General features: G+C 35.7%; 1 protein-coding gene across 1 annotated transcript in view; it reads right to left on the bottom strand.

Annotated features, from left to right (window-relative positions):
* PPFIA1 (PPFI scaffold protein A1) overlaps window positions 1–26,054 on the bottom strand; it is a 58,408-nt gene that overhangs the window by 26,199 nt on the left and 6,155 nt on the right. Inside the window, exons 3-15 of the mRNA XM_075163357.1 lie at window positions 11,213–11,314; window positions 10,413–10,577; window positions 9,437–9,511; window positions 8,861–8,962; window positions 8,389–8,610; window positions 7,454–7,600; window positions 6,442–6,576; window positions 5,789–5,863; window positions 5,294–5,377; window positions 4,572–4,703; window positions 2,172–2,234; window positions 799–878; window positions 409–541 (exon numbers count right to left, since the gene is read on the bottom strand). Of these exons, the coding sequence (XP_075019458.1) occupies window positions 409–541; window positions 799–878; window positions 2,172–2,234; window positions 4,572–4,703; window positions 5,294–5,377; window positions 5,789–5,863; window positions 6,442–6,576; window positions 7,454–7,600; window positions 8,389–8,610; window positions 8,861–8,962; window positions 9,437–9,511; window positions 10,413–10,577; window positions 11,213–11,314 (1,515 nt within the window). The remainder of the gene's footprint in view (window positions 1–408; window positions 542–798; window positions 879–2,171; window positions 2,235–4,571; window positions 4,704–5,293; window positions 5,378–5,788; window positions 5,864–6,441; window positions 6,577–7,453; window positions 7,601–8,388; window positions 8,611–8,860; window positions 8,963–9,436; window positions 9,512–10,412; window positions 10,578–11,212; window positions 11,315–26,054) is intronic.

Genomic DNA, 26,054 nt, shown 5'->3' with positions numbered 1-26,054 from the left:
AATAGACTCTAAATTATGGCAGAATTTTGCTATCAAATCCAATGAGAATTTTGGAATCAGCTTTATGTAATGCGAACTTATGTGTCCTGAAAGGGACTTGAAATTTCTTGCGGAACAGTAACATGATAGATTAATGTATAGACACAAAAGTAGGACTGTTTCAAATTGCATTTTACAGGCTTATCATACTTAAAACAAAATAGACTTCAAAATCCCAATTTTGCAATTATTTGTTAACAATTAAAAAGACTAGTAGCTATGCATTAGTTAGTAAAACAGGATACATAAAATCTAGCAGTTTTATTGCTATGTACCCCTATTCTAAAAACTCCTTGCAACAGATTAGCCTCATCTGATCTACTTTGTTGCCAAAGTTTTATTTTTATTTTAATTTCAGAGTTCTATTACCTTTGAAGGTTCATCTCTGAGAGCTGCCAAACGTCCTTTCTGGGGACGCCTTAACACTGATGAGGTGCCATAGGAGTCTGTATGACTGTCAGCCACAGACGAAGATGTCACAGGGTACCTGAAGTCTGGTCGGCTAGAACACGAAGAAACATTTTATCCTTATGAAGGTAGGGGGAAGTGGGAAACAAACCAAAAAAGCCACCAAAAGGATTCCTATTGTCCCACCAGTGCCGTTTTTTAAAGCAGTATAAAAACTGCTTTATATGCTCTACAAAGAGTACGTTTTATAGCTATGACTAAAATATTTTCAGTTTTAATAGACAAAATTACATTTAGCAAAGTGACTTTAAAGAAATTAGTAGAAACTGCACTACAGTTAAGTGCTGGTACCTATGATGAAGTGATGTGGCTCTGAGTCTCACTTGGTCATTTTCAGCCCTTAATGTGTCAACATTTAATACAAGTTGATCCTGTGAAAATAAATAGATAAAATGCATAACAATATGCTTTTAAAAAAAAAATCAGTGTCAAATACTGATTTATAAACTATCACTTAGTTATTTGATCTCATTTCTATGAAACTCAGAAAAAACAGATTTTAAAACATACCCTTCAATGATGTAAAATGTAAAAATTATTTTTGCTACACGCCATACAGCACCATCACAAAAGGGCATCCGAGAATAATTCTGTTGCCTCTCTACACTGTGACTTTAGGTAATGACAATGTACATTTTAAAAACAGCTACTAAATAAAATTCACGTATTACTAACTTTACTATAATTAAGTGATAATATTTAATAAGAAACAAGAAAATTTTTCAAGCTCTGTGCACAAAAGGTTCTAAATGCATTCACTTTTAACTGGGACAATTTTACATGCTCTAGAAACTCAGAATTTAACAACAGAGAAATCCAATGACTGAGAAAACAACGAAAAACTAATAAAAGTGGCTGATGATGAACATCTGTGCCTTGTGTGAAAACTGCTGGCCTACACATACAAAAATTCAAAGCACATTCTGCAAAATATTCTGAATGCATTCTTCATTTTATTACAGAAGCACAGCCTCTACAGTTTGGCCTAGCTACTTACTAGAATGATTTGGGGAGATGCAGTACACCTGTGATTTAATAAGCAATAACAAGTATTATTTCAGAACAGATAGCGTGACCACAAAAATCAATTGCCACTGCTTAAGGATGCAAAGAAATGAAAAGCCCCACCACTATTATTCAAGAAGGGAACTTGTCAGTTCCAGGACAAGCAAAACACCAGCCAGCTGCTATTGCAAAGGAACAGCCAAGTCTAATAAATATTTCTCTCCCTGCCCCCAATTCTTAAAACTTCAAAAAATTTTTATCAGTCGAACAAGCATTTCATGATACCCAATACTTTAAGAAAAAACTTATGGAAAAATATCCAACATTAAAAGTATTTATCTCTTCTTTTTACTATTCAAGGTCATACATACAACAGTATAAAAATTCTACGCAATCTTCAAGCTTTGGCAAATTGCCAATATATCCAGCCACTTTACATAATCAGAAGTGTGTTAAGTCTTCGAGTAAAAAGGTATGTATTACCTACAAAATCATCATAAAACTGAGGCACATAGTACCATAAAATGAGCAATAACAGCTCCCTACTTTTAAACAGACCAGGTAATGTTGAGTTTTATGAGGGAATTCAAATCTGGTCCTGTTATGTAGCAATGCAGCAATTATTTTCCAATATAATATTTCAGAAATGTGTATTATACCTTTTCATGCTGAAGTTCCTCTATTTGTTTTTTTGCATTTTCAATTTCTCGAAGAAGTGAATTCTAAAATAAAATGTATCACAAATTATGTTACTTATAAAAGCTTTCAACTCTTAAACCATAACCAAGATGAGCATCGAAAAATTTCAGTCAGCACTATACAAATGCATCTTAAGTTACAGATACTTTACTGCTTACATCATTTCACTTTGATTATTGTTGAAGGTTTATCCTTTCAGGTGTACAGCCCTCTAAATAATGGATTTAGTAACAGTACGAGTTCCATAAAAATTTAATACCAATACCAGCTTTTAAAGCTCCATTCAACAAAACTGGTAAAAAAAAGGGATAATTAAGCAGCTAAAATAACTCACTGAGCGGTTACTAAGGCATTACTGGCTGTTATCATTAGGTTTTCATTTTATTTTCACTTGCCTGACCTACAACATTACTATACAGTAATATCTTGGATGTACTGTACCTTCAGAACTGCAACACTCACTGACTTATGGGCCTTCATTAACATCAGAGCTGTTGTCTTTACAGTTATACCATGACTTCTAAACAACTCCAGTAAATATAAATACTTATGACTACTACAATCTCTTTACTCAAAGCAGTTTCCAAATTCAGACTAAGAATCATCTGGGAATTAAGAAACATTTGAGAGCTACAACAAGCAAAGAATTTCAACTACTGTATTTGACTCTAGTATGTGATACCAAGGGAAGAAAAAAAAAAAGAAAAAAAAAACAGATTCCCCCTTCTACTAGGAAAATTAAAGAAACTGGGTTCTTTTCCTTTTCCACCATTGCCAAAAAGTTCTGCTAAACACATCTCCTTGAGGTAAATAATACCTTATTTGCATCTTAAATGTGTAATAAAGTTTCATACATGAACAAACAAATCATTCTGGGAAAAAAGGCCAAGTGATCAGAAGAAAGTCTCAAAATTTTACCTGCATGTTTCTTTCCAACTTATCATAAAAGAATAAGCTGGAGGCCACAGCAAGAACACTTTTCTAGAAGCTGTTACTTACACTGAAGGACAACTAGATTTTCCTCATTATTCATGAACGTAGTTAGGGTTTGGAAAGTAAAGCGGAGTTAGGGTTAACCCTAAGACATTCCTCCAATATTCAAGCATTTAAAAAAAAAATGCAGTCAGCTGTTTTTTAGAAATTGAATTTATACAGACTGTTAGAGCAACCTTGTTGATGTCATAACAACGATTTCTGAAGTATTAGGGGCAGTTGGTGATCTTGAAAATAGTGATGTTAACTAAAAACCCCACAACAGTCTGCAGCCTTAGATGCCAGATGATAAGCACCTTTATCATTAACTCAAAGGACGAGAATCAGTAGGACCTACAGTTGTTCTGCACTACCTGATTCCTCTCAGCTCTGAGAGCGCAAAAACAGGGAAAAGAACAAACTAAATCTTTGTAATGATCTGAGGGGAGCACAGTCCTGGAATTCTGAAAAGGCATGTCAGATACCTGACTGATGGTTTAGGGATGAGAACCGAGTTGACATGAATACAAGAGAAAATATAAAGTCTGAATACATCATTATATATTGCAACTGAAGCATTTTATTGCCATGATTTTAAAACAAAAGCCACTCAGCTTTTATTGAAACATTTCCCTAGATGGTCATTTCACCCTCCAGTAAAAGAAACTAAGTATTTTTTTCATCCAAGACAAAGAAATTTAAAGTCAGCATCAAGCAAAGTGCTACTTTAGAAGACATTGTTTTGTTCGATGCAGAATAAGGGAATCCTTAAAGACATGCATGGAAGAAAAATCCATAAGGACCCAGATTCAAAAGCAGAAGGGAAAGAAACAGAGTAAATTATGTCACAAGTTAGAAGATGAACTGAATACAGGGGAAAGCTCTGTGACGTGCATTGACAACCCAGGGAACAGTCCATTTATATTCATATAACCTGTCTCAAAATGATCTACTTGGGAAGAAAATGCAAGATTGTTTCAATTTGCAAGAATCCCACAATGACTCAGCGTAATTGATACAGAAAAAAGCAATGGGAAATAAAAGAAACTGAACTGAAAAGGTCAACGTTCTAGTCCTAATTCTTTAGACTTCCTGTATTACACTGGATGAGCCTATTTATGCAGTCCACACCAGCCAACTAAGAAAGCACAAAGCTTCTCAAAAGACGTCTTCTCAACACTGTAGTACAATGCCCAGGGACAATCTCAAAAAAATTAGTTTTAAGAACTTTTCAAAATCCACACTAGAAAACAGTCTTAACAGAAACTACTAATTAATAAGGATTTAGTATTTATTTACTGAAGTTACAGACACATTGCAAAATACACAAATCACTACAGAATGTTGAACATACAATTAATGTATATGCTGGAATATAAGCTTGTTACCTTATCTTCCAAGGCAGCCATCCTTTCCTTGAGATGAAGCTGAAGCCTTTCATTAGATTCAGACAGAAGCTTATCAACAGTTTCTGACAAACGTTTATTATGCTCTTCATTCATCTTCTCTCTCTGTCTAGCCTAAGATACATAAAAGATACTGAAATAACTTAAAATTTATAATGTCTATAACAATTTCCAGGTTGTAAAACCAGTAAATTTTCTTTACTGCAAATGCATTTTCTTTAATAGAAATATTTTTCCAAAGGAATAGGAAATACTGCATGTATCCCCATGACTCTGTGAAGGAGTGTAAGGGACACTTAAGACTTCAATAACTGTTCCAAGATCAGAAGCTTGAAAATCTGAGCTTATACTTCAAGAAAAAGCAGATTTCAGAACCAATTCTATTATTTATAACCTAGGAACCAATTTTTCCATATTCATTTATTTCAGCAAATTTTTGATCTGTCTCCTCATCAGAAAGTATGACTAGCAATTAGGTATTTCCAAACATATTTGAAATTGATTTGGAGACTTCCAGCTTCTTCTTGAGATTTAAGGTTAGCCATAGTACAGTGGCTCAAATCTCCCAACTACAAGCCCGCCTAAACTCCGGCTTTATTTTAGAGATGAGAAATAAAAACAGCTCTGCTGAATGGTAGGCAGCCATGAAGGGGATTAGATTCTTTCTTTCAGCTTTGTATCTTTGCCAAAAATATGTATGGTACCCTTTGTAGTTCTTGATTCTTTTCTTCTAGTTGTGCTTCCATCTGTCTCAGTCGTTCCTCTATGTTGCCATGTCTCTCCTCAGCCTGTCAATTTGAAAACAAAATTAGAATTTGTTTTTTTTTTTTAAAAAGTTTCAGAAGCATAGAAACACTGAAGCACAATAACATATCTAACATGCTTTGCGCAACTGCCATTTATGGTAATACACAATGCAGAACAGATGCCTTTCTGTCACTAAAAGGACCTAGTAAGAGTTCATATGATAAGTAACAAAATGATGAAGCCTCTCACCTCTAAGTACTATGAATCAACTACTATTTGCAAATGAGCTTACAACAGCAGAAGTTCATTCAAATCCCCAAGAATTAAAAAAAAAAAACATTTAATGCATTTTCAGCTTTTCCTTACTAGCCTAGACAATATGACCCTTTGTTAGTAATCATGACAAAGCAGGAAGCAGCAAGCAGAAACAAGGACTAATATACAAATTCTACCTTCCTAAGCTTGGTGGTAAGTTCCAATACTTTAGCATCTTTAGCAGCAGAGTTCCCAGGAGACAAAAGGTCAGACTACAGAGCCAGTTAGGGACAGGAAAGATAACAGGAAAGAAATGAAACTGAGACTTGAAAAGAAGACACACACACACACTTGAAATGGCTCATTGGTAGTTATTACATATAATTCTTCAGACTTCATTACTCCATTTGCAGCCTTCTAAAAATCCTAATATTCATGAGTACCATTACTTCTCCCTCTCCCCACATTCCTCACTTGGTTAACAGTGGAAGGAATTTGGGTTTCTCCTTCAGAAATAGTTCTTGTTTTAGAAGACTTTATGCCTATTATTTAATGAATTTTAATAAAAAGCAACAAAATAATAATTCAGAGACATTTTCATAATGTAACAGAGTTAACAGAAAACCTGCTCAAGTTCCAAAGAGCAGAAATTTAAAAAAAAAAAGAAGTAAATTAGAGTGTGTTCATAGAGATGAACAGAAAATGCAGAAAACAAGGAGAAACATTTTCTGAACTAGTTGGAGGAAAAACAGAAACACAGTGTAACAAACTCAACACTTTGAGAACAGATTTCTTGTAGCAGGACACCAACAGAGGAGAGAGCCTTGACGACACTGTCCAGTTGACTCACCTTTGAAAGTGCTGCAACTCTCTGTGCCAGCTCAGCTTCCACCTCCGGCAGAGTTTCAGCTTTTCTCAAAGTTTGCTGCAGCTTTTGCTCAGCTAGTTCCAGTCGTTCTTGCAATTGCCTATTCTTATCTTCACTCTACACAGGATTATGATCAGCAAATGGTTAGTGTTAAAATAGTAATTAATTTTCATCAAAGAGGAAGGTAAGGATACAGCTTACTGGCTTTACTAGACCTATGGAGAACAAACTGTCCAAAACTGGTTTCATAACCAAAGATGTGGCATCCTCCCCTTCATTACATGAGAGAATGTATTTCTCTACAAATTTTTTTCTGCACACAAATGTCAAGGCTGTGTTAAGACTCTGAGTTACATCAAGGAAAAAATTCCTTCCTATTTTCAATAACGCTACGCATATTACCGCAAAATTTATTTTTATTTAAAGTGTGTACCACTTTTTAAAAAAATTATACTAAACAGCACTTCTCTTGTTGACTAAGAGTTGCCTGGCTTCATCTAGTTGGCTAAACAATCATTTCTGGTTTTAAGTTGGACTACTTCACGTCAAACATATGTCAAATTTCCTCCTGCAGTAAGGCAACATTTACTTCTATTATAGGCTATAAAAATCACTACACACTACACGAATTTTAAAAGCGTTTTAGCTTAGAATGAGTAATTCTCACACATGACACTAAAGATGCTTGGATACACATATAACAACTTAAAACCCCACAATTAATAGGGACAACAGCCCTGCTGCACCATGATCAAGTGCACTAAAATGCTCAAAACCATTTCCTCTCTCCAGTAAACTGTCTCATCTTCATTTCCAGTGTAAAACTCTGTACAATGCACTCCTCCAGTTACTGAAAAACAATCGCTAACAAGAGCACATTCCAAATGATCTTTATCTTCCTAAAAGCCAAGTGCTTTAGTACAGTAGGGACATTAATTATTTCCATTAGTTTTACGCTGACCAAAATGTACTTTATCTTATTTCAAATTACAACCTGTCGATGCATGGAGTCTTTAGTGGCAATTTCATTTTCAAGTTTGTCATTGAGGTCATGCACAGATGTAGCTTCACGTTGTGCAGCGAGGTAGCGTTTCTCAAGAGTTGTGATTCTCTCTTCCATGTCTTCCTTTTGGGCCATAGTCTATGCAAGACACAAGACAGAATTTTGAATATAAGGGATAATTATTTAGTGATCAAACTGGGGGGAAAAACCCACAAACCAAAAATAATAATAAAAAAAAAAAATCAGATGTAGTCTGTTATTTCTCTCAGTAAAAAAATGAATAGTGTCTCTTAGGCTTACAGGTTCAAGGACTTTTTTTTTTTTTTTCCAAAAAACAGTGAATGTTTAAAAAGACTGGTCTTTATTATATTACACCACAGATCTGCTATTTATCTTTTCAATGGCACAAACACAGCAAATCTTTACTTCCTGGGGATGGTCAGAGTGTTCTTGGATTTAACTAAGCTCCCTTTCTATTTAATAAGGACACAGCACACTGCAATACATAGGACCTTGGAGATTAGTGATTGATCAGTAACAGAAACTGTCAATCACACCACTGAAACTGAAGTGATTCCTCAACCATGTACATCTTTAAAAATAATTTAAACTTCATGAATTAGCTTAGCATTTATGACAAGATCAAGCATCTTTTCAAGAACATGTTAAAGTTTGCAATGCTAAATGTCTAACTTAATATATTCATGAAGTATCTAGTTAGTCATACATTTATTCTGAAGACAGATTTTCTTAAGCGACTGGTCTCAAACAAAAAATAGCACCATCATGCCCTAAACAATTTTCTTCTCACCTATCAAACCAAAGACATTCAAAAGCATAAAGGTGTAACTGAGCACCAATGACACTGAAATTTTATAAAGCAGTTGCTTTCGTGACTACCCAAATTTTGACAATTTATTCCTCACCTCTCGTACATCTCTCTGTAACTTTGTATTCATTTCTTCAGATTTTATTAAGTCTTTTCTAGCTGTGTCAAGATCTTCTTCCAGCTCTGTTACTCTGCTAGACAAAGCAGTAAGACGTTCTTTCATTTGTGTCTGCTCTTTGTTTTGCTTATCTATGATGTCTTGGAGTTCAATCACTTTAGCAAGGTTTTCATCATGGCATAAAGAACCATCAGAGGATCGCTATTAAACATGGAAGGGGGGGGAAAAAAAAATGTATTTGCATGTTATACAAAAATTTGAAAACCATTACTTACCTGTAAACACCCCTCCCCCAAGATATTTTTATTCTTGGATAGACTGAAATTGTGGTAACTGAAACTTTTTAATTAAATCATCACTCAAAAATCTTTTATTTATTATAGTTTAAAATTAAAGTATTAAAGTTAATGATTAAAAATCAGACATCAGCTAAAAAAGTAAATAGCTGTACCTTCCCATTCGTAGTTGGTGTGTTTTCTTGTTCGTGATTTATATCCAGCATCCCATCTGGAAGTGTTTTCTTTTGATTATTTTGCTCTTTCAGAATCATTAACTAGAAGAAAAGAAAAGTTTATATACATATGTTTCAAGTCAATTCCTTTCTCACTAATAATATAAGGAACAGCTGCAAAAGCAAAGGAGCAAAACAACAATTACTGATTTTATTAATACTGCAAGGTCTGTATTAATAAAATATGGCACAGGCACTCAAAAACTTATGCCATTGCAACCCAAAAATTCTTATTTTAAAGCCACAGGAACTCCTTCTCATTTTTTGTGGGATTTTTTTTTTTTTTTTTTTTTTTGCAGGGTAGCGGGGGTGGGGGTGCTGTGTCTGTTCTTCCTTTCCTGCTCTTTCAAAGTGACTAAGTTAAAAATTATAGTTATCCCATTGGGAGCGGCGGGGGTGGTATCAAAAACAAGACGTGAAAGTGAACCTTAATAACAGAATAAATTACTGTGTACAAATATTGACTATACACCCACAATGCACACATGAAGACTTCTTTTAAAAAAAGAAACCTACCTCTTTATGCGTAGTACCTAGTTCTTCTTCCAATAAGCTACATCTTTCAAGTGCTACTCGTAACCTCTCCCTTACCTGAAAGAGTAATTTCAAATATTTTTAAATCATTCAAATTAAAAAGAAATCAATATCACTGATATTGATTGCCATGCAGCCATGCCCTTTCAGGTTATAAATGACACTATTTCCATTACGCTTAGAGACCTGCTTAATCTTGAGTCAGTACTAATTACAACATATGCTACAAAAAACCTTCTAGAGAAACAATGCATTTCTTAAAATCTAGCTTTTCCTTTTTTGTCATAAGCAAATCATATCTCAACATGACCTGTACATTTAGGCAAGAATTAAACATATCCAGAATTTGCTTATCCTTTTGTAAGGCACAGAGTGTGTATGCTTTTGCTTATTTACAACACGGAAGAAGAGACAGAATTCTACTTACAATAATTTGCCACACTTTATATACAAGGGTCACAAAAGTTAGGCAAACTATGAGCTGGCAGCAATTTTCACAGCAAACTTTACCACTTGCATATCCTGCTGCCAACATCACGCACAACTAAAGGGCGGAGGTCCTTTAATTCAGCTTTATTTGATATTACAGTGTAAGCAGATTCCTCTCCTCCTGTTCTCTCTAGTCCATTTCTTGTACTATATAATCAGAAGGCTAAATCCTGATAATTATACAGGTAAGCAAATGTATGCATTCCTACAACAAATATATTGCCCCTGAACCACACTTAGTTTACATTAGCACAGTTAATGAAGTATTAGAATAAACTACAGCACGTTGCTTTAGTGCAACATATTAATTTAGGAGGGTAGTTACTGATGCAGTTATAGCAAAGCCACTATCTTAATACAGAGAAAAGTTCAGAGAACCTGACTTCTACTTTAGTACGAACAACTGCATGGTCCACACAACAGAAAGAGGGAACAGGATGAGATGATGTTAGCCACCATATTTCATTACCTTTTCATCAAGGGCTTTATGGTGTTCAAATAAAGATTTTAGTGCTTTGAGAACTTCTACTTCACTAGAAACGCCTGCTGGAGACTGAGCTTGTCTCTTTACAACAGTCATTCTGAGAGATCGCTCATGCCTGGAGACAAGACACTCCAAATGTTCCAGTAATAGCTAAAACAAAAAAAAGGAACAATATTTATTCCTGTTCTGCATAGCTGCAGAAGACTTTGAATCCTAAAATACCAAGTTTTGAGTTCTGTACTTCAAATCTGAGAGCCAAAGACTACTGCATCAAGCATAAGGACCTGTTTTAACGTTTCACCTGTGTTAGAAGTTGTATCAGAGCTAACGCATTCCCTAGTTCTCTCTTTCAGTCTAGTTTTTAAATGAGGTTTCTACTTAACGAGGTCTTTTTAGTTCCGCCACCAATCTGAGCAACTGCATGCTTGTCAGAAGGATACACATAGGAAATGCTCTAAATCGGAGAGCAACTGTTCTGCTGGCAGCAGTGTAAGCTGCTGGAACAGATCACTACAGCTTGCCCGCTCTATTCCTCTGATCTCAGGTGTTGTACTATTACAAAACTTTAACAACAAGAAAGCTGAGTGACAGATAGCAGTGCAGTCTTACAAGCTTTTCCTGATTCCAAACGTTCTTAATCAACATACATTTAGCACTTCAGGGAGATTCATGTGCAAATATCAGGGAAAAAATACTTTTAGCTTTACAAATTCAACATTCAATGTTTTTCTCCACGTAGCTGGATGCTTTAACAGTGGTAATCTTGGAGAAGACAAGGAACTAACCCTTGTATTATTTCTTTCTGCTTTCAGTTCAGCTATTTCTTCTTCCCTTTCAAGCAGCTGCTCCCTGCATACATTTAGCTCTTTCGTAAGCGCTGCAAATTCCTGAAAGAAACCAGACAGAAATATAAGCACATCAAATATCGGGACATAGTGAGAGCAGATTCATATGAACATTTGACATGATTTCTTGAAGCATTCATTTCAGATGTCTAAAGCCAATGCAGTTGTATTAGTCACGCTAAGCAGGCTTAAGTTCAAACACTTAAAACCGTTACACTGTCAAATGTAAAGATAAAAGATGTTTGACCAATACTTCTGAGAACTCATTTGTCTCTCATGGCAATTATCTGAATTGGCGTATCCCTGGTAAGCAAAGGGAAAAAACTTATTTGTAATGCACTTTGTTATTGTTTCAAAAAGTTGTTGTTTGGGTTTTTTTAAATGACTGCTGAGGGAGACATGAAAAAACAGAGCACTAAGCAAAAACAGAATCCAGCAAAAACATGACAAATTTCCAGTCAGTATTTATTTGTGAGAGACAATGCATAACCCTGGCATCTACCAGAACACACAGGTTACTTCTTCATAGTAATAGAGCATCCTTGAAGCTTCACCACTGGAGGACTCAGACCTTTATGGGTATTTATCTACTTAAGCTACATAAAGGGATTTCATTTATCCTACTTTCAAATCTCTAATTTCTAAATTTTTGGGTTTCTGTCAGGAAGACACAAGTGTACCGAATATCTGAAAGAGCCACTACATCCCAAACTTCTTCCACTTCATCAACAGCCTCACTAAAAATATTCAACATAAAAGGCATTTAAACTTTCTATCAACTCAGCGAACATACTGTGGACAGAATAAAAGATACAAGTATACACCACATTTATAAGCAAATACTAAGCCTAACCTTATCTACCTACTTACTCTGGCAAAATTTAAGTTGTAATCTGAACCACATTAGAAATTATTATTAATGTGAATGTGAGCATGAATGTGAACAAGCCGATGCTTTAGAAGAGGGCTTTGTAGGAAATGGGAAAAAAACCTCGTGTCATCAATGCAACTTAGGATGCGAAAATAAATACGTATCAGTCACTGCAATGGCCAGTGAACACTTCAGAAGCACTTGTATCAGAAAACATTTAAACACTAGTAAATAAATTAGTCTTCTCTATTGTCTAAAATAAGGAAAACACTCTAATAAACAAAAGTCATGTCTAATAAACAGTAGATTAGTACAGCTGAACTGGTGATGATCACAAGATGAACAAGACAAATGGCCAACTAAGAACAACATATGTGGAAACACACTGTGCGCACACGCTGCTTCTCTAAATTTTCCAAACTCTGCAAGATATACTGCTTAATAGACAGTAGCTGCATATCAAGTAAAAGCTTAAGATGGAGCTGTTTTGCAGTAAAATTCAAAGTGACAGAAAACACATGCTTAAAAACAAAAGGACACATCAACTAATTATACTAGCACATCTGCAAATTCTAACGCACAGCTAAAATAAGCAGACATAGTCAAAAGACATTGTCTGCAAATTCCAAGATTAATTTGGTAAACTTTATTCTAAAACACACGTGACTGAAAAGACAAAAAATTCTGTTGCGCAACATGTACCTACAGCAAACTCCTTTGGAATTACTAATGTATTAGGCTTTTAAAGGTTGCTCTGAAAAAGATAGTAATACTACCATCACAGATGCAGAATCGATCTCCATAACCCCTCTTCCTAAATAAAAATCTGCTCATTGGAAAAAAGATTCAGTATAGTCCCCCTAGTTAATCAGCCTTAATTTCTTTTCCTTTTTCAATTGCAAAAAAAAAAAATAATTTGGTTTCTATAACATACTTAATAGTTATGCTCACATAAATATTTCACTGCAATATTTCATTTGCATCCTTAAAAAAAAAAACTGACTTATTATTTTCAAGTGAAAATCCCTGGAAATACACTTATTAAAACAACCTGGTCTATAAATATAACTACTGGAACTTCTAAACACACAAAACAAACTACAAAAGGTTCCTGAATGCAAGGTAAACCGAGAAAGGAAAAAACCTACTTCAAGCTTCACAGAAAAAATTGACTCTACTATGAGCTTTCCCTGCAGAACACTCCTCCGTGTCTGAACTTTCCCTGTACTTTCAATATCCCACAATGGGAGCTTCCAAGACTCCCAGGCAATTGATGGCACGTGTCCCTTCTGCTCCGACACAAGTGCAGGTAAACTAGAATGCGCTTCCAAAGTTGCAGTTCTTCACAGGCCTTGCCTACTTATCTTTATGTATTTGATAATTAAGTACTACTGAAACTAGAAGTACTAATACTCTCAAAGTATTTGCACAAGAGCTTGATATGAACTTATTTTCTTGGTGGTGTTTTTGCCTTTTTCACAATAATTAAAAAGACCCTCAAAATGCCAGCATCAAAATTTACAAGCATCGTCATTACACAATTCTCCAAAGGACATCGGACTGACATGGAACATTCTGTATTTTTCCAGTCTCTACCTCAAGCCTTGAGAACAGGATATAGAAAGCAGTAAAGACTACCAGACACTGTTCAGTCATCCTTTGTCAACTTAAAATCACTGTATAGCGTTAATATACATTTTCTTCTCCAAGACATGTATGAGCTTCATCTTCTGAAAAACAGCTGTATATTTGAAAGGACGTCTATTCACTCTTCAAATGATTATAGTACTACAGTTCTATTCCATTGCATACTTCTGTGCAAATATAAATTGTAGAAATACATCATAGTTATAACACAAACCACCACACTGTCAGATGATCCAAAGAAGAACAATGCACACAGGAATTTATATTGCTGCTGCACAGACAGACTGACACGTATTTCTGGCATTGCATAATACCTCCATCGCCGTTTGTTCTGACATAATGTAGTTGCTCCGAGTCCCATAAGCTGCCTAAGAAAGAACACTTGAATGTCCTTAGTTTCAGCTGACACTGCCAAAAGGCATCTCCTTTCTAGTTTTAACACTTACCTTCAATAGTAGACAATTTGTGATTTCCTCGAGCAGTGCAAAAGGAGATAAACTATTTGTAACTTTATCATCTCAAAAAAGTTTGAGTTGTCTCAATTTCTTCCTTGGCATTAGATGAATGTACAGAAAGAATTAAAGGAAAAAGAAAAATCCTGAGAAACATTTCCACTTATCCACAAAGCTGTATTACTTATTCTGTAATTAAGGAGAAGATTGAAAACATCAGAACGAAGTTCTGCTCTGCTTCTGGTTGCCATCAAAATAATAAATACCCAACTCTGAGGACTGACAAGAATGGGACTCAGAATAAGCACTCTCAGAGCACGTACCAGAAAGAGTCGGAGAGTGCCGAATATACTAGGTAAATATCCCCTGTTGATTAGAACATACTGACAAACACTCATACTCTGTACTAAACTGAAATGTTTACTGAAGAAAGTAACTTTCTGAACCAACTGAATCATTCCAAATATGACACTCTTGCTGCCAGAAATAAATACTCTCAACAAAAAGCTAAATTAAGAGAAAGTAAGTTTGTTGTTGTCAGTAATACATTTTCTGGGTTTGTTTTTTTTTGTCCACAACTTCCATGAATTTTTAAAGCAATAGCATTTCTTCTACATCAACCTTCAGAACTGACCTTCAACCTTTAGTATTTTAGAGGCCACAACATAAACATCCTTCCAAAAGTTGGATCAGCTGGTGTCTAGCTGTCAAGCCTGTACACTTCTGATGTCTGAGCTGACGGCCGCTTGGTTACTTGCGAGATCTCGGTCCAGGAACATTACAGCTTTCAGGGAACAGGTTCTCTTCATGTTTATTACAAGCGTAATTTATAGGTTCCACAGATAGTACATCACAAACCAATAAATGCTACATGACAGAAAAGACAGTATTTAACTTAGGGAAAAACTTGAAAGAAACAGAACCCCTGAAAGTCTATTAACATAAGCTGTGTATCAGGGATGCTCTTTGCTACTACAATTACATACAAAGAACTGTAAGTTTGCTTGGGATTTGCTCAAGCAAAAAAATTTATTCCACTATAAACCACAACACCACTCTTGAGTACATAAGGATTCATGGATTACAGGCAAAAAGATGACCAGAAAGCTTATTTAAAGGATGAAAATTAAAGGATGAAAAGATATTAACAAAGAAACATATTTTAAATTCATCAAAGAAAATACTATTAAATACTATTGAAGTAGTATCTTCTGGCAATACTAGGATGAAGATGCAACTGTTGCATCTTTAGGAACATCTCTGCCAGAAATACATGAGTGGAATTTCTCTCTTTAATCTCCAAGTAATATTTTGTTTTACTGTTAACATTTTGTTCTGTAGCCTGCATATCAAACAACCCACACAAAAAGCTGAGAAGCTGAAGAGAGCATGAGAAGAACAATTGGGGAGAGTGCAGGCCATCAGGGATGAGAAACCAAGGGAATCTGAGAAGTTCCCATCGTGCTATTTACATTACATATAAACCACAATTATTCCAAATGATGCATGCATGAAAATGACAAGTACACAGCCTTAAACAAAACAATCTAAGAAAACCTAAATATCTAAGCTTAACAAGGTATTTCATAGCCACATTTTAAACCTAAGGGTTTTAGGTAGCACACAGTGACCAATATCCCCAATATATTCTGAAGCAAATTTTTGTACCTGTTAAGTCACACCAGTTTAGCTTTTTTTTTTTTAAGCTAACAGTCACATTTATGAAATAATTCAAGGGCATTTACAATTAAAACTGAAAAGAATTTACATGTTTTAATAATAAAATCCAGCCTTCCAAGAAAACAGTGTTACACACACTTTAACAACAACAAATCCAGAAGAAACACCAACCAACACAAATTGTGCTTTGCCTGTTCAGTGTAATAAATCAGATTGCTTTCAACCTTTCCATATCTCTGGCATGTGCTAATGGGAAAGAGAAAAATCAGTCTAGAGTGTGTGAAGAAAAATATTTTGGTTTTCACCTAGTGAAATTAATTTCCAGTAAGTAACAAGCAGCCTGGATTTTCCAACCTGGAAACATAAAACTTATTTCAAGCATTAAGAGAATCAGTTCTATGAAATAAGTTTATCTTTTGTTCTCAAAACCCCAATAACTTAAAAGGGACAGTAAGAAAATACTTAAAGTAGTATTAAAATACGGTTATGCCAAACTCCTGCATTTCAGAGCATTGAAATGTTTTTCATGCTATAGTCGTCGCTTTTCCAGCTAGAGCTAACTACCCGCCAGAGTGAGCTTATAATACAATTAATGTATCAACCTCCTTTCCTATTTCTCCTTTTGCATAAGATGTTTTATAACAGAAGACCACTACCAAAACTCAGGTGCAGATTTCTTTACTATTACAAAAATTCTCACATTCCAACTAATGGCACTGAAGTATTTTAAAACATTTAATACCATCTTTGGTCAACTCTCAGAAGTTTATAATTTTCTGTGACTCAAAAAACATACCTTTTTTTTCTCTAGCAAAAACTGTAACACTGCATGAAAACACTAAAATGAATATTGCTGCCAGCTGACAGTCAGTGACTAATATAAACCTGAGCAACTTTTTATCATTCCAGCCCTCTTTTTTAGTACGGTATTCTTCAAGCTTACTTCTTGGACTGACCTGCCTAGGCTGTGTCATTAACGCAGCTCAATCCTAAACAGGCAATTAAGTTTTAAAGTGTTTACAGTTGCATAATGTTATTGCTCTGGAATGAAACTCACTGTTTCCAGTCCGCTTTGGAGCTGAAAGTAGAATCAACTGCTGAGCATTTGACAAGCAATGAGCAAAAGAACTCTTAACTCACAGCCAGTAGGTACCAAACATATGCCCAAGAGCAAAATGGAAAAGCTTATAGTAAGACCAAGTTTCCATGGTAATAAATAGGTTTCCAGTTACCATCCTGAATGAGTTGCTTAAATTTATGTGCAGTGTTCACTGAGCCTGAACTACAAAGCACTAAATCCAGACTTCATTGCTAGGAGCTTTCAGGAAGCGCTGCATGTTGATGTGCAAGAAAACATAAATGAAGAAGGGTGGTATTTGGCAGCTTTGCAAGAAGAATGCAGAATTAACAGGAAAAGGGAGGTAGAAACACATCAGTTCCGTGTTCCTCCTCTTGATATAACACATTTCTGATAGACATTTCCTATTTGGGCTGTGGGAGGTAAAAGTACCAGAACCCAAACATGGCTAGATTCAGCCTCTCACTCCTTGAAGGATCACAGGTCTTCCTTTCACCATGTTAATCAATGCTCAAACTTTATACACCCTACAGAACAGTTTGGAAAGTGAGCTTGTAAACCCTAGTACACAGAGCAAAACAGGTCGAAGACAGGCGAACAGGAGCCACCTACACTCAAATCATTAACTGCAGCCTGTATAAACCGCCCAGACTAGCAAAATCATTATTGCCTATACTCTTGCATTTAATTTTCTCTAAACCCAGCAAAACAGTGCTGTTATGTATACAAGACTAGGGGCAAAGCCTCATGCAAAAAAGTGTCTTTGTGCATCACTGGAGAGCCAACAATCACTGATTACATACTGTACTTCGCACTGCAAGGTACACATGCCGATCTCTGAGCATCTTCCAAGCTCCACCATTAATTAGACCTATGTACAACACAGTAAATACAATAGTCATATATGCAAGAAATGATATCTACAAGACTGTTAGCTGGTAATGTGCTGGAAGTCAAAACTAAGCCACAGCTACTTCTTCGTAGGTCTGTGAAATTAAGGACAGAGAACGTGAAGTTGTTTAAACAAGTCAGAAAATTTCATCCAGTTACTCCTCTTTCGTTTCAACAGCTTGCAGTTTGCCAAGCATTTTCCTGTAGGGCAACTAGCCTTGCGATCACTGAAAGATTAAGAATCCATAATTTCTCCAGGTAGTTTGTTAACCTTTTCACCAACCTTAACAAACCATTGCCAGCATCTGAGGCTTGTTCAAAGTATGGTAGATCACACAGGGTATATTTTCAGTTAACCCAGAGTGGACACTACCCATTTTCACCATAGCCTTTTTAACATAGACTTTTAAACTACTTTTAAAGCTACAGATGTGTATCAAAGATTACATACTGAACCAGTGAACAACTACACCAAAGTACTTATTTCTTCCCAAAGGCTTTATCCAAATACTCAATTGGGGGGGCGAACTCTGCAACTTAACAGCATGCACAGAGGATTAACAAGAAGTGAACAAACTGAACACTAACTAGAAACACTATTTTCTTCTCTTGTCTTTGTAAAATACTTTAAAAATGTTGTCCCTACTCAGGCAACATTGTCACACTTCTGAGTAAAGAAGTCCAAAAGTAGAACCATTACAACAGCTGTAAGGTAAGAGCTGCCTAGCAGCAAGCATAGGAAATACAGAAGCGCTCTTCAGACTCGCATGAAACTTAGCGTCTATTCATATGCAATGGTGGCAGAAAACCTTCTTCCATCACAGGCTAAATCCTTTCATTGTGGTGGTTATGCAAAGAGTTCCACCTTAGCTGCTCTTGGATGTACATGAATACGTCCCCTGAAAGAGCAGATATGGCACAAAAGTATTCAAAACCATACCAAGCTTGTTCAACTTGGAAAAATGTACAAGATCAGCTAAAATATGTATCAGGAAAACTTTAGTCATCATTGAAAAACAGGCTTTTCAAGTTGGGATGTGTCTGGCCACTTTGTGCAGAACTGTGACTGTTGAGACTGGTCAATAACAAGAGTAATCCTTTCCAATACTGCACTAGTGCAAGTACCAATATTCCAGAAGATTTAGTTTACCTTATTACAGAAATAAGTTTACAATACTTGGGGGGTGTTAGAAAAACAAATGCCTCTCAGTTACACTCTGAATCAGTGAATTCTAAGGGTTTCACAATATGAATTACCACATTCCTGCACTCCTAGCCTAGTCTATTTTGATTAGTAACTAATACAGTAAGTAGTAGCACAACTTCTTAGTTGTAGCTTTAGGCATCTCCATTTTTGGAGTCCATGTCAGTGAAGAAACGTACCCACACCCATACCCACTATGGCAAGAGGAGAATACAGTTGTACTTAATTAAAGAAGAAGAATCTTGCATTACCAGTTTGACAAGATATGGGACAAAACCAGTCTCCATCTTTAATATGACGCTACAGAGATTTCATTGAAGTTTCTTCTCTCCCCATGAAGTTGGTCAAGATTTCCTGGGATCCCATACAGGATTTCACAGCATACAATGCTCCTCAAAAATGCCAAACCATAAAACAACTGCAAGATACGCTGAGAAAATTTATCAAGTTCAGTATTCTTCCTGGGACACCCCATTATGGAGGCTAAGCAGCTACTGCAAAAGCTATAGCAAGATCTTTTAAGTTGTAAACAACACTGAACTGTCATATTTCCTTGGGAAGGAAAAAAATAAAAGTATTTTTCTGTGTATCAGCTCCAAACATACTGCACTCACAAGAAATAGCACAATTCTGGCTCAGCTGACATTTAATATTAAATTCCTATGACTTTTATGAATTAAAAATTATTTAATCCTAAACACTGCGTTCTAGTGTGTTTAAAAAAATTATTCCTCACATGACTAATACTTCACTATTTTTTAGAAATAGACCCAGGACAAGATCCTTCATGCATGATTATTTCAGTGACAAGATACTTCTGCTTGCAAAACTGTAAGCAGCAGCTGAGGCACTGCCCTGCCCTATTCCAATCATTCATCTTGGCCTCTAGTTGTCAGGTTTAGTTCTGTGGCCAGTAGTTGTAAAGTACGTTTTCCACACTATGTTAAAAGGGAGTGCTTGGGAATATCTAAGGCTAGCCAAGCCATCCTCGTTAAACAAGCATCAACATGCACTTCCCCCTCAGTGCTCTCCTATTAAATATATATTTTTTTTTTTGCCAAGTGATGAACTGTTCAGTCTTATAATTTCAAACTTGTTTAAGCAAGTAATACTCAATGAGGACAGATACATGCCTTCAGCAGGAAATTCAACTTACAGGCTCTTTACATTTTGTTTTTCTCTTTCTTTGTACTCTATCACCCCAGTTTACATGCTAAGTGAACTTACTGGCCTAACTGAAGCGAAATAAATCCAAATCTGCAATATTTGGACTCAATGCAACTGGACCATTCCATGGAAAAGTTGCTTGATTTTTACAAATAAAGGCAACTCTAAAGCCCGTGCAAAAAGAGTAAAGTCTCAGGTCTCACAACAGACAAGTCTGGTATTTAAACACAGAAAAGCTTAACTCAGCAACATAGATTAAGTGTCAGAGAGTTGTTTTATGGGGTTTTTTTAAGCTTTTTTTAATGTCCAAAGTAATTTTTTGGCTGCCACAAAAAAGATCCATGATCAACAGTTCCAAACTTCATAACTACCTGAACCCAAAAAGCATTTTACATCACAGAACAAAACCAGGGATACAAATAACACTAAAAGGTAGGGAACAGAAAAAAAAAAAAGAAAAGAAAGAAGAGACGAGGAAAGTCTGTTAATATGCTGTAACCAGTAACAAATGCTGACGCGAAAGACGGATTGGTGAGGAACCTGGTCTGAGGAAGAAGCTCCTATTCCACACTGGGCTACAAACAAGGGAAAGATGATGCAACCGGGAAGCCCTGCAGCCTCCTACTCAGCTGAGAGAAAAGGCACGCTTGGCCCATTTCTCCTCTACTGCCTCCCAGGACTTAATCTCTTATAACCATTGCACAAAATACAGAAGAGTGTTATGCGGTCTCTAAAGACTACAGTTCCAACAGGGGAGCAGAGTTACACCAAGGTAAATATCAGCATAACTAAGATTATAGGAGGGGAAAAGGACAGTTTCTTTCCTGCATGGACAAGCAGTGAAAGCTAAAATCCTAAAAAGCTTTTTCATTTCCACTTTACATGAAGTAAAGTAATTCCAGATTTCTTAAAACAAAGGCTCAGCTTTTGGAAGATAATGTTGTTGAACCACACCCTCAAAAGACATTCTGAAAACTCAAGCTGCATTTTCTAAAAGAAATAAATTACTAGATGCACCTGCCTCATGTTCTTCAACACAAAGCTAAAAGAATGTTATGACCTTCCAAGCCTTTTCCCCATGGACTACAAAAAGGTGATAATACTGCATGAAAAATATATTACTCGGGAATTTAAAAAAAAAAAAAAAGAAGATTCACAGTGGTATCCCGAGGCATCCCTCAAATTATCTAAACCAAACTTTTAGTCATTCACCCAAATGTAATACAGCAAATAGAGAGCTCTGAAGAGATATTCTGAAGGTAGAAGTTTACCTAAGACACGCATAAGCATGTAAAAACCCCAACCAGATTCACCCATACATCCAAGACCGCTCTCTATATGTGCTCTGCTGTTCCAGTCTTGGTCTCCCAGGTGTAGAGTCATCCTTTACATCCATAACTAGATTATCTGAAGAACTTCTAGTACTGCAGGTAACTTTGAACAACAGAATCCCCTTTAAATCTTTAAATGACCTTTGATTTGAGTCAAAAGTTTCTTTTATTTCTGGGTTTCCAAATTAAAACACAAAAGGTAGCCCATATCTCAAATCCTAGTAAAAGCAAGAGATTCAAGTGTGAGATGTCAGTCAGGACTTTAAATATGATACACAACAGAACTTTAAAGAACATAAAATTACACAGAGTTCAGATTCCCATTGGGAACAGTAAATCCACACGTCTTACTCAAGCATAAAGTACAGTGAAAAGCATGGCTAGTAACAGAATTTAGGTGCAGTCTTACTGATTCAGCAAGGTTAATGGAGCCCCATCAACCCCACCATGTTACAGAACACCATTTCAGCTAGCAGATTGCCCATTTATGGATAGGAGTGCAAAGAAAAGGAGAGTTTTGACTATGACATTCTATTGGCAAAAGTATATATTGCTAAACTATTTTTGTGATAGGCTCACATAAGACATTTGAGAATTATTCAGCTACCTAAGCTTGTGTAATTATACCCTTATACTGTGTGTGGTTCTGTAAATTTGAGGTGGGAAAAAAACCCTACTTCTTTCGACAGTGAAGAGTTCATTAACCCATGCTCTACATTCTTTACTTATTTTTACCAGATATTCTCCCCGGCAATTCTTTATAAAAGGTAAATATGCATTTAAAACCAATGTTTCCGTACACCGAACAGAACCAAAATCGATATGTATTCATATGGGAGGTAGGATTAAAAAAAATCAAGCACTGTGCTTCAGAATATTTCAAGACAATTAGATGTGAAACAGAATTAGATACCGAACTCTACCATGTACTAGTAATAGGAGTAAGGCACAACACAGCACAGCTCAGAGCATACCCAAATAGAGACTACTGTTCTACAGAAGAGGGGAAAAAAAAAAAAGAAAAAAAAATCAAAGGCTGCCCATTTTCCTATCGCAATAGAAAACACTTGCTTTTTTTCCAAGTGGAAGTTTTTTTCTCCTCAACAAAACTAGAAGGATGTGCGTATCAAATTTTTCAAGCTTTTTTCCTGGCCCTTTGAAGAAGTGATGGTCCTTGTTTAAGATCTGTCCTGAAGATATCTGATTATGCCTATACTAGTAGTGTAAGGACCTTTTCATTAAGGAATCTCGGAGCACTTCTAGAAGTTCTAAAACAAAATACTATTTCTAAACACTTATATTTCTGAAAACATAACCGTAAGACAGATGAACTACAGGAAAAGATATGTTGACTGTTCTTATTCGTATGTACCCATTAAAAGTCATAGTATATTTCAAATGCAATCAAAATTATATTCCGGTTTTCACCAGAATTTTCACTACCATCCTCAAAAACCATATCCTGAGTAGACACAAACATAAACACATGAGCAAAGTTCAAGCTAGCCACTGTGGAATAGCAGAAGAGAAGATCAAGCAGCAAAGTTTCTCCTCTTAAAAATGTTACAGCTCTAGCCACTGTAGGAACAGGCCACAGAGCCTTGTCATGCCGAAGAAGGAGCTGATTTTCAGTGCAGCTTATATGAAAGCCAAGGTAAAGTCTGAAAGAGATAAAGGTCATAGGCAAAAAACAAGTGAACCAACTATTCACATCAATTTACAGAGAACCTAAAGGAAAACAACACAGAATGAAACTGAGCATTAACTAACAAGTATTGTAATCACAGTACTCCTCCAATTCTGAATATACGAACCAGGAGAGTAATCTCCTCAAGCGACCTACAGATATATATTCAGCTCACTACACAATTATCTGAAGTTTACAAAATGCAGCAACAATATTTCCATGCAATCCTGTGAAAAAGTCAAGTTGAATAAAAAACTCACCCCACTCGACAGCAAAGTAATAATTCTTCTTTCAGCCTGGAGAATGTGAAAACATTTTTCCTGGCAGGAATTGCCACACATTTCCCCATTTACACTTGGAGAATCCACAAGCAGGCTTACAAAAAAATACACTTGGAAAGTTATAAACACACAGATTACCTGACACACACAATGCGTATTTATCCCTTCTCAGTATTTGTAGCTGGAGATCCATATGCACAAGAGATTATGGTAAGTATTTTCTAATATATGTCAACAGATACCAGTCAGCCGTACAGACTTAAAGTGACTTAAGCTGCCTAAATTGCTAAAAGCAGCTTACATAAAGACCTCTATCATATTCCTTTAAAGCAGGAAAGTTAAAAAAAGCAAAATTAAGTTAAAGTGTGAAGTATATTGAGTACTGGGATGCAGTGCCAACTTAGGAAGTGTAAAACCCAAAATTACTGATAGACAGCCGAAATGTTCTCTCCAAAGATTCAAGTCCTCTGACAAGATCTCTGTAGATCCCTTGTTAACTATAAGGGATCTACATATATCAAAACACAAACAAATGTGTACTCTTAACTCTAAGATCAAATCCTATAGCAAGTAAAACCAACATCCATCTCTCCTAAATAAATACCAGAAAGGAGAAACCAAAGTCACAGGCCAGTGGATGTTAAAACACTAAGAACTTGTAAGGGGAGGAGGGGGGGAAATGTATTTTTAATTCATATTTATCTGTAAAAAAAAAAATAATCCAAGAGTTTTTTCTTTTTTCAACATCTAGATGGAAATTGCAACTATGTAGCCACACTGAATCTTGAGTCTTGCTAACAAACATCTTTAAAGTAGTTTTTAGTTACACTCTTAAAAAGAATAGAGAAAAAAACAGAAGGGCTTGCAGATGAAGAATTCTCAGAATACCAAAATAAACACTACCTGTTGTACAAGAGGCTACAGGCAAGTTAGCAAGATGAGTATATATGTGAAATTCACCTGGTTCTAAATATACCATATATTTTTAAAACAGCTTGTTCTGATTATAGCTCTTTTCACCCAAGCTTATATACAGCCTGTTTGTTAGACTGCAAGTTAGACTACAGAACACCAAACATTAATAAACCCATTATCAGACATTTGTACATAGTAACAGAAGAGTAAGAAAAAATAATCACTAGCTCATCTTTCAGGGCTATATCCACAAATCACTATTAAAAACAAACCAAAAGCATTTCTGGGTAGTCACCAAAACATTCTTCCTACAAATAAACTACGGAAAATAAAAACAATAGTTTCAGACTTCATAAAATCTTTTATTAAAGTGATTGATGGGACATCATAACAGCACTAAAGTTCACCCTGAAATACAAGAAAAATTTAATTCTAAATTTAATCTAGCTAAAAGGTCTATTTATAATCAAAATAACCTAAATTAAAAGCACAGTATAAACAGCAAGTTGCTAACAAGAGGCAAGCAGATGTCTCCTGGGTAGGGGTGGGATGTTTCAATAAACAAACTCACCCAAACATATTTAAATGAGAAATGAAGTCAGAACGAATGCTAGAGACTTGGTCCTCAATATACTCCACTATTACTGTTGAAGTGTAGCTACTCCTCTTTTTGCCCAATCGTAGAGCATACTTTCAGATAACTTCATATTCTGAAGGTTTTGGACAAAAGTTGTCCGTTTCTGTGCCTTGCAAAGAAAGAAATGTTAGGGAAGTTGAGGTTTATTGATATAGTCAATGAAGAATTCTAAACACTAACTCCTATCTTCATCTGACTTAAACTAGTGTAGATAAAGTCAAATCTATCCAGTAACTTACTAACAGTAAGAGCCAAGTAAGATTTAGCAATTGAAACTCAACATAGACAAGACTAAAATTATAGTTGTCTGAAAAAGCAACAGAAAGAGTCATGTTCATCTTTGCTGTCAGAACGGGATGAGAGAAGTGGAGGATATGTCTGCTCTGACATACATTTGCACATCTTGAAATCCTTTTGGATCTCTATCATTTCTGGACACACGGGCTCACTGCTAAGACTAATGGCTTTTATTTAGAAGTCAGTATCAACATCTTGCTAGAGTAAGAAGTATAAGCTATGTCACCTCAAGGCTGAACAGTTCCAAATACTGTAAATGGAGTTGCACTTAAAATGCTAAGGAAATTTCAGCTGTTGCAAAGTTTGGCAAGCCCTTTCCTTAATGTACTTTCTGCAACTGTGTTCTTCATATTACGTACAATTCAAAACCTCATTTCTACATCTATGACATCCTGTATTATTTAAAACCTGTCTGGAGGAAATCCAAATAACGCCATTATTAAAATGGTAAGTAAATCCTTAAGTTCATCATTATAAAACAATACCAGGGCAGTCTTCAAACCAAGTGTTTAGATATTTCTTACATCTGAGACATCGAACGCTATTTCTGAGATTGTCTAAGGAAGAACATTCTATACAGACATACCTGAATTTAATTGAATAAAAATATAAACAGACACACACTATTTTTAACTGAAGTGTGC

Source organism: Calonectris borealis, chromosome 14 (genome assembly GCF_964195595.1).
Source record: "Calonectris borealis chromosome 14, bCalBor7.hap1.2, whole genome shotgun sequence".
NCBI classification, from domain to species: domain Eukaryota; kingdom Metazoa; phylum Chordata; class Aves; order Procellariiformes; family Procellariidae; genus Calonectris; species Calonectris borealis.
This window is presented reverse-complemented; position numbering and strand designations above follow the sequence as displayed.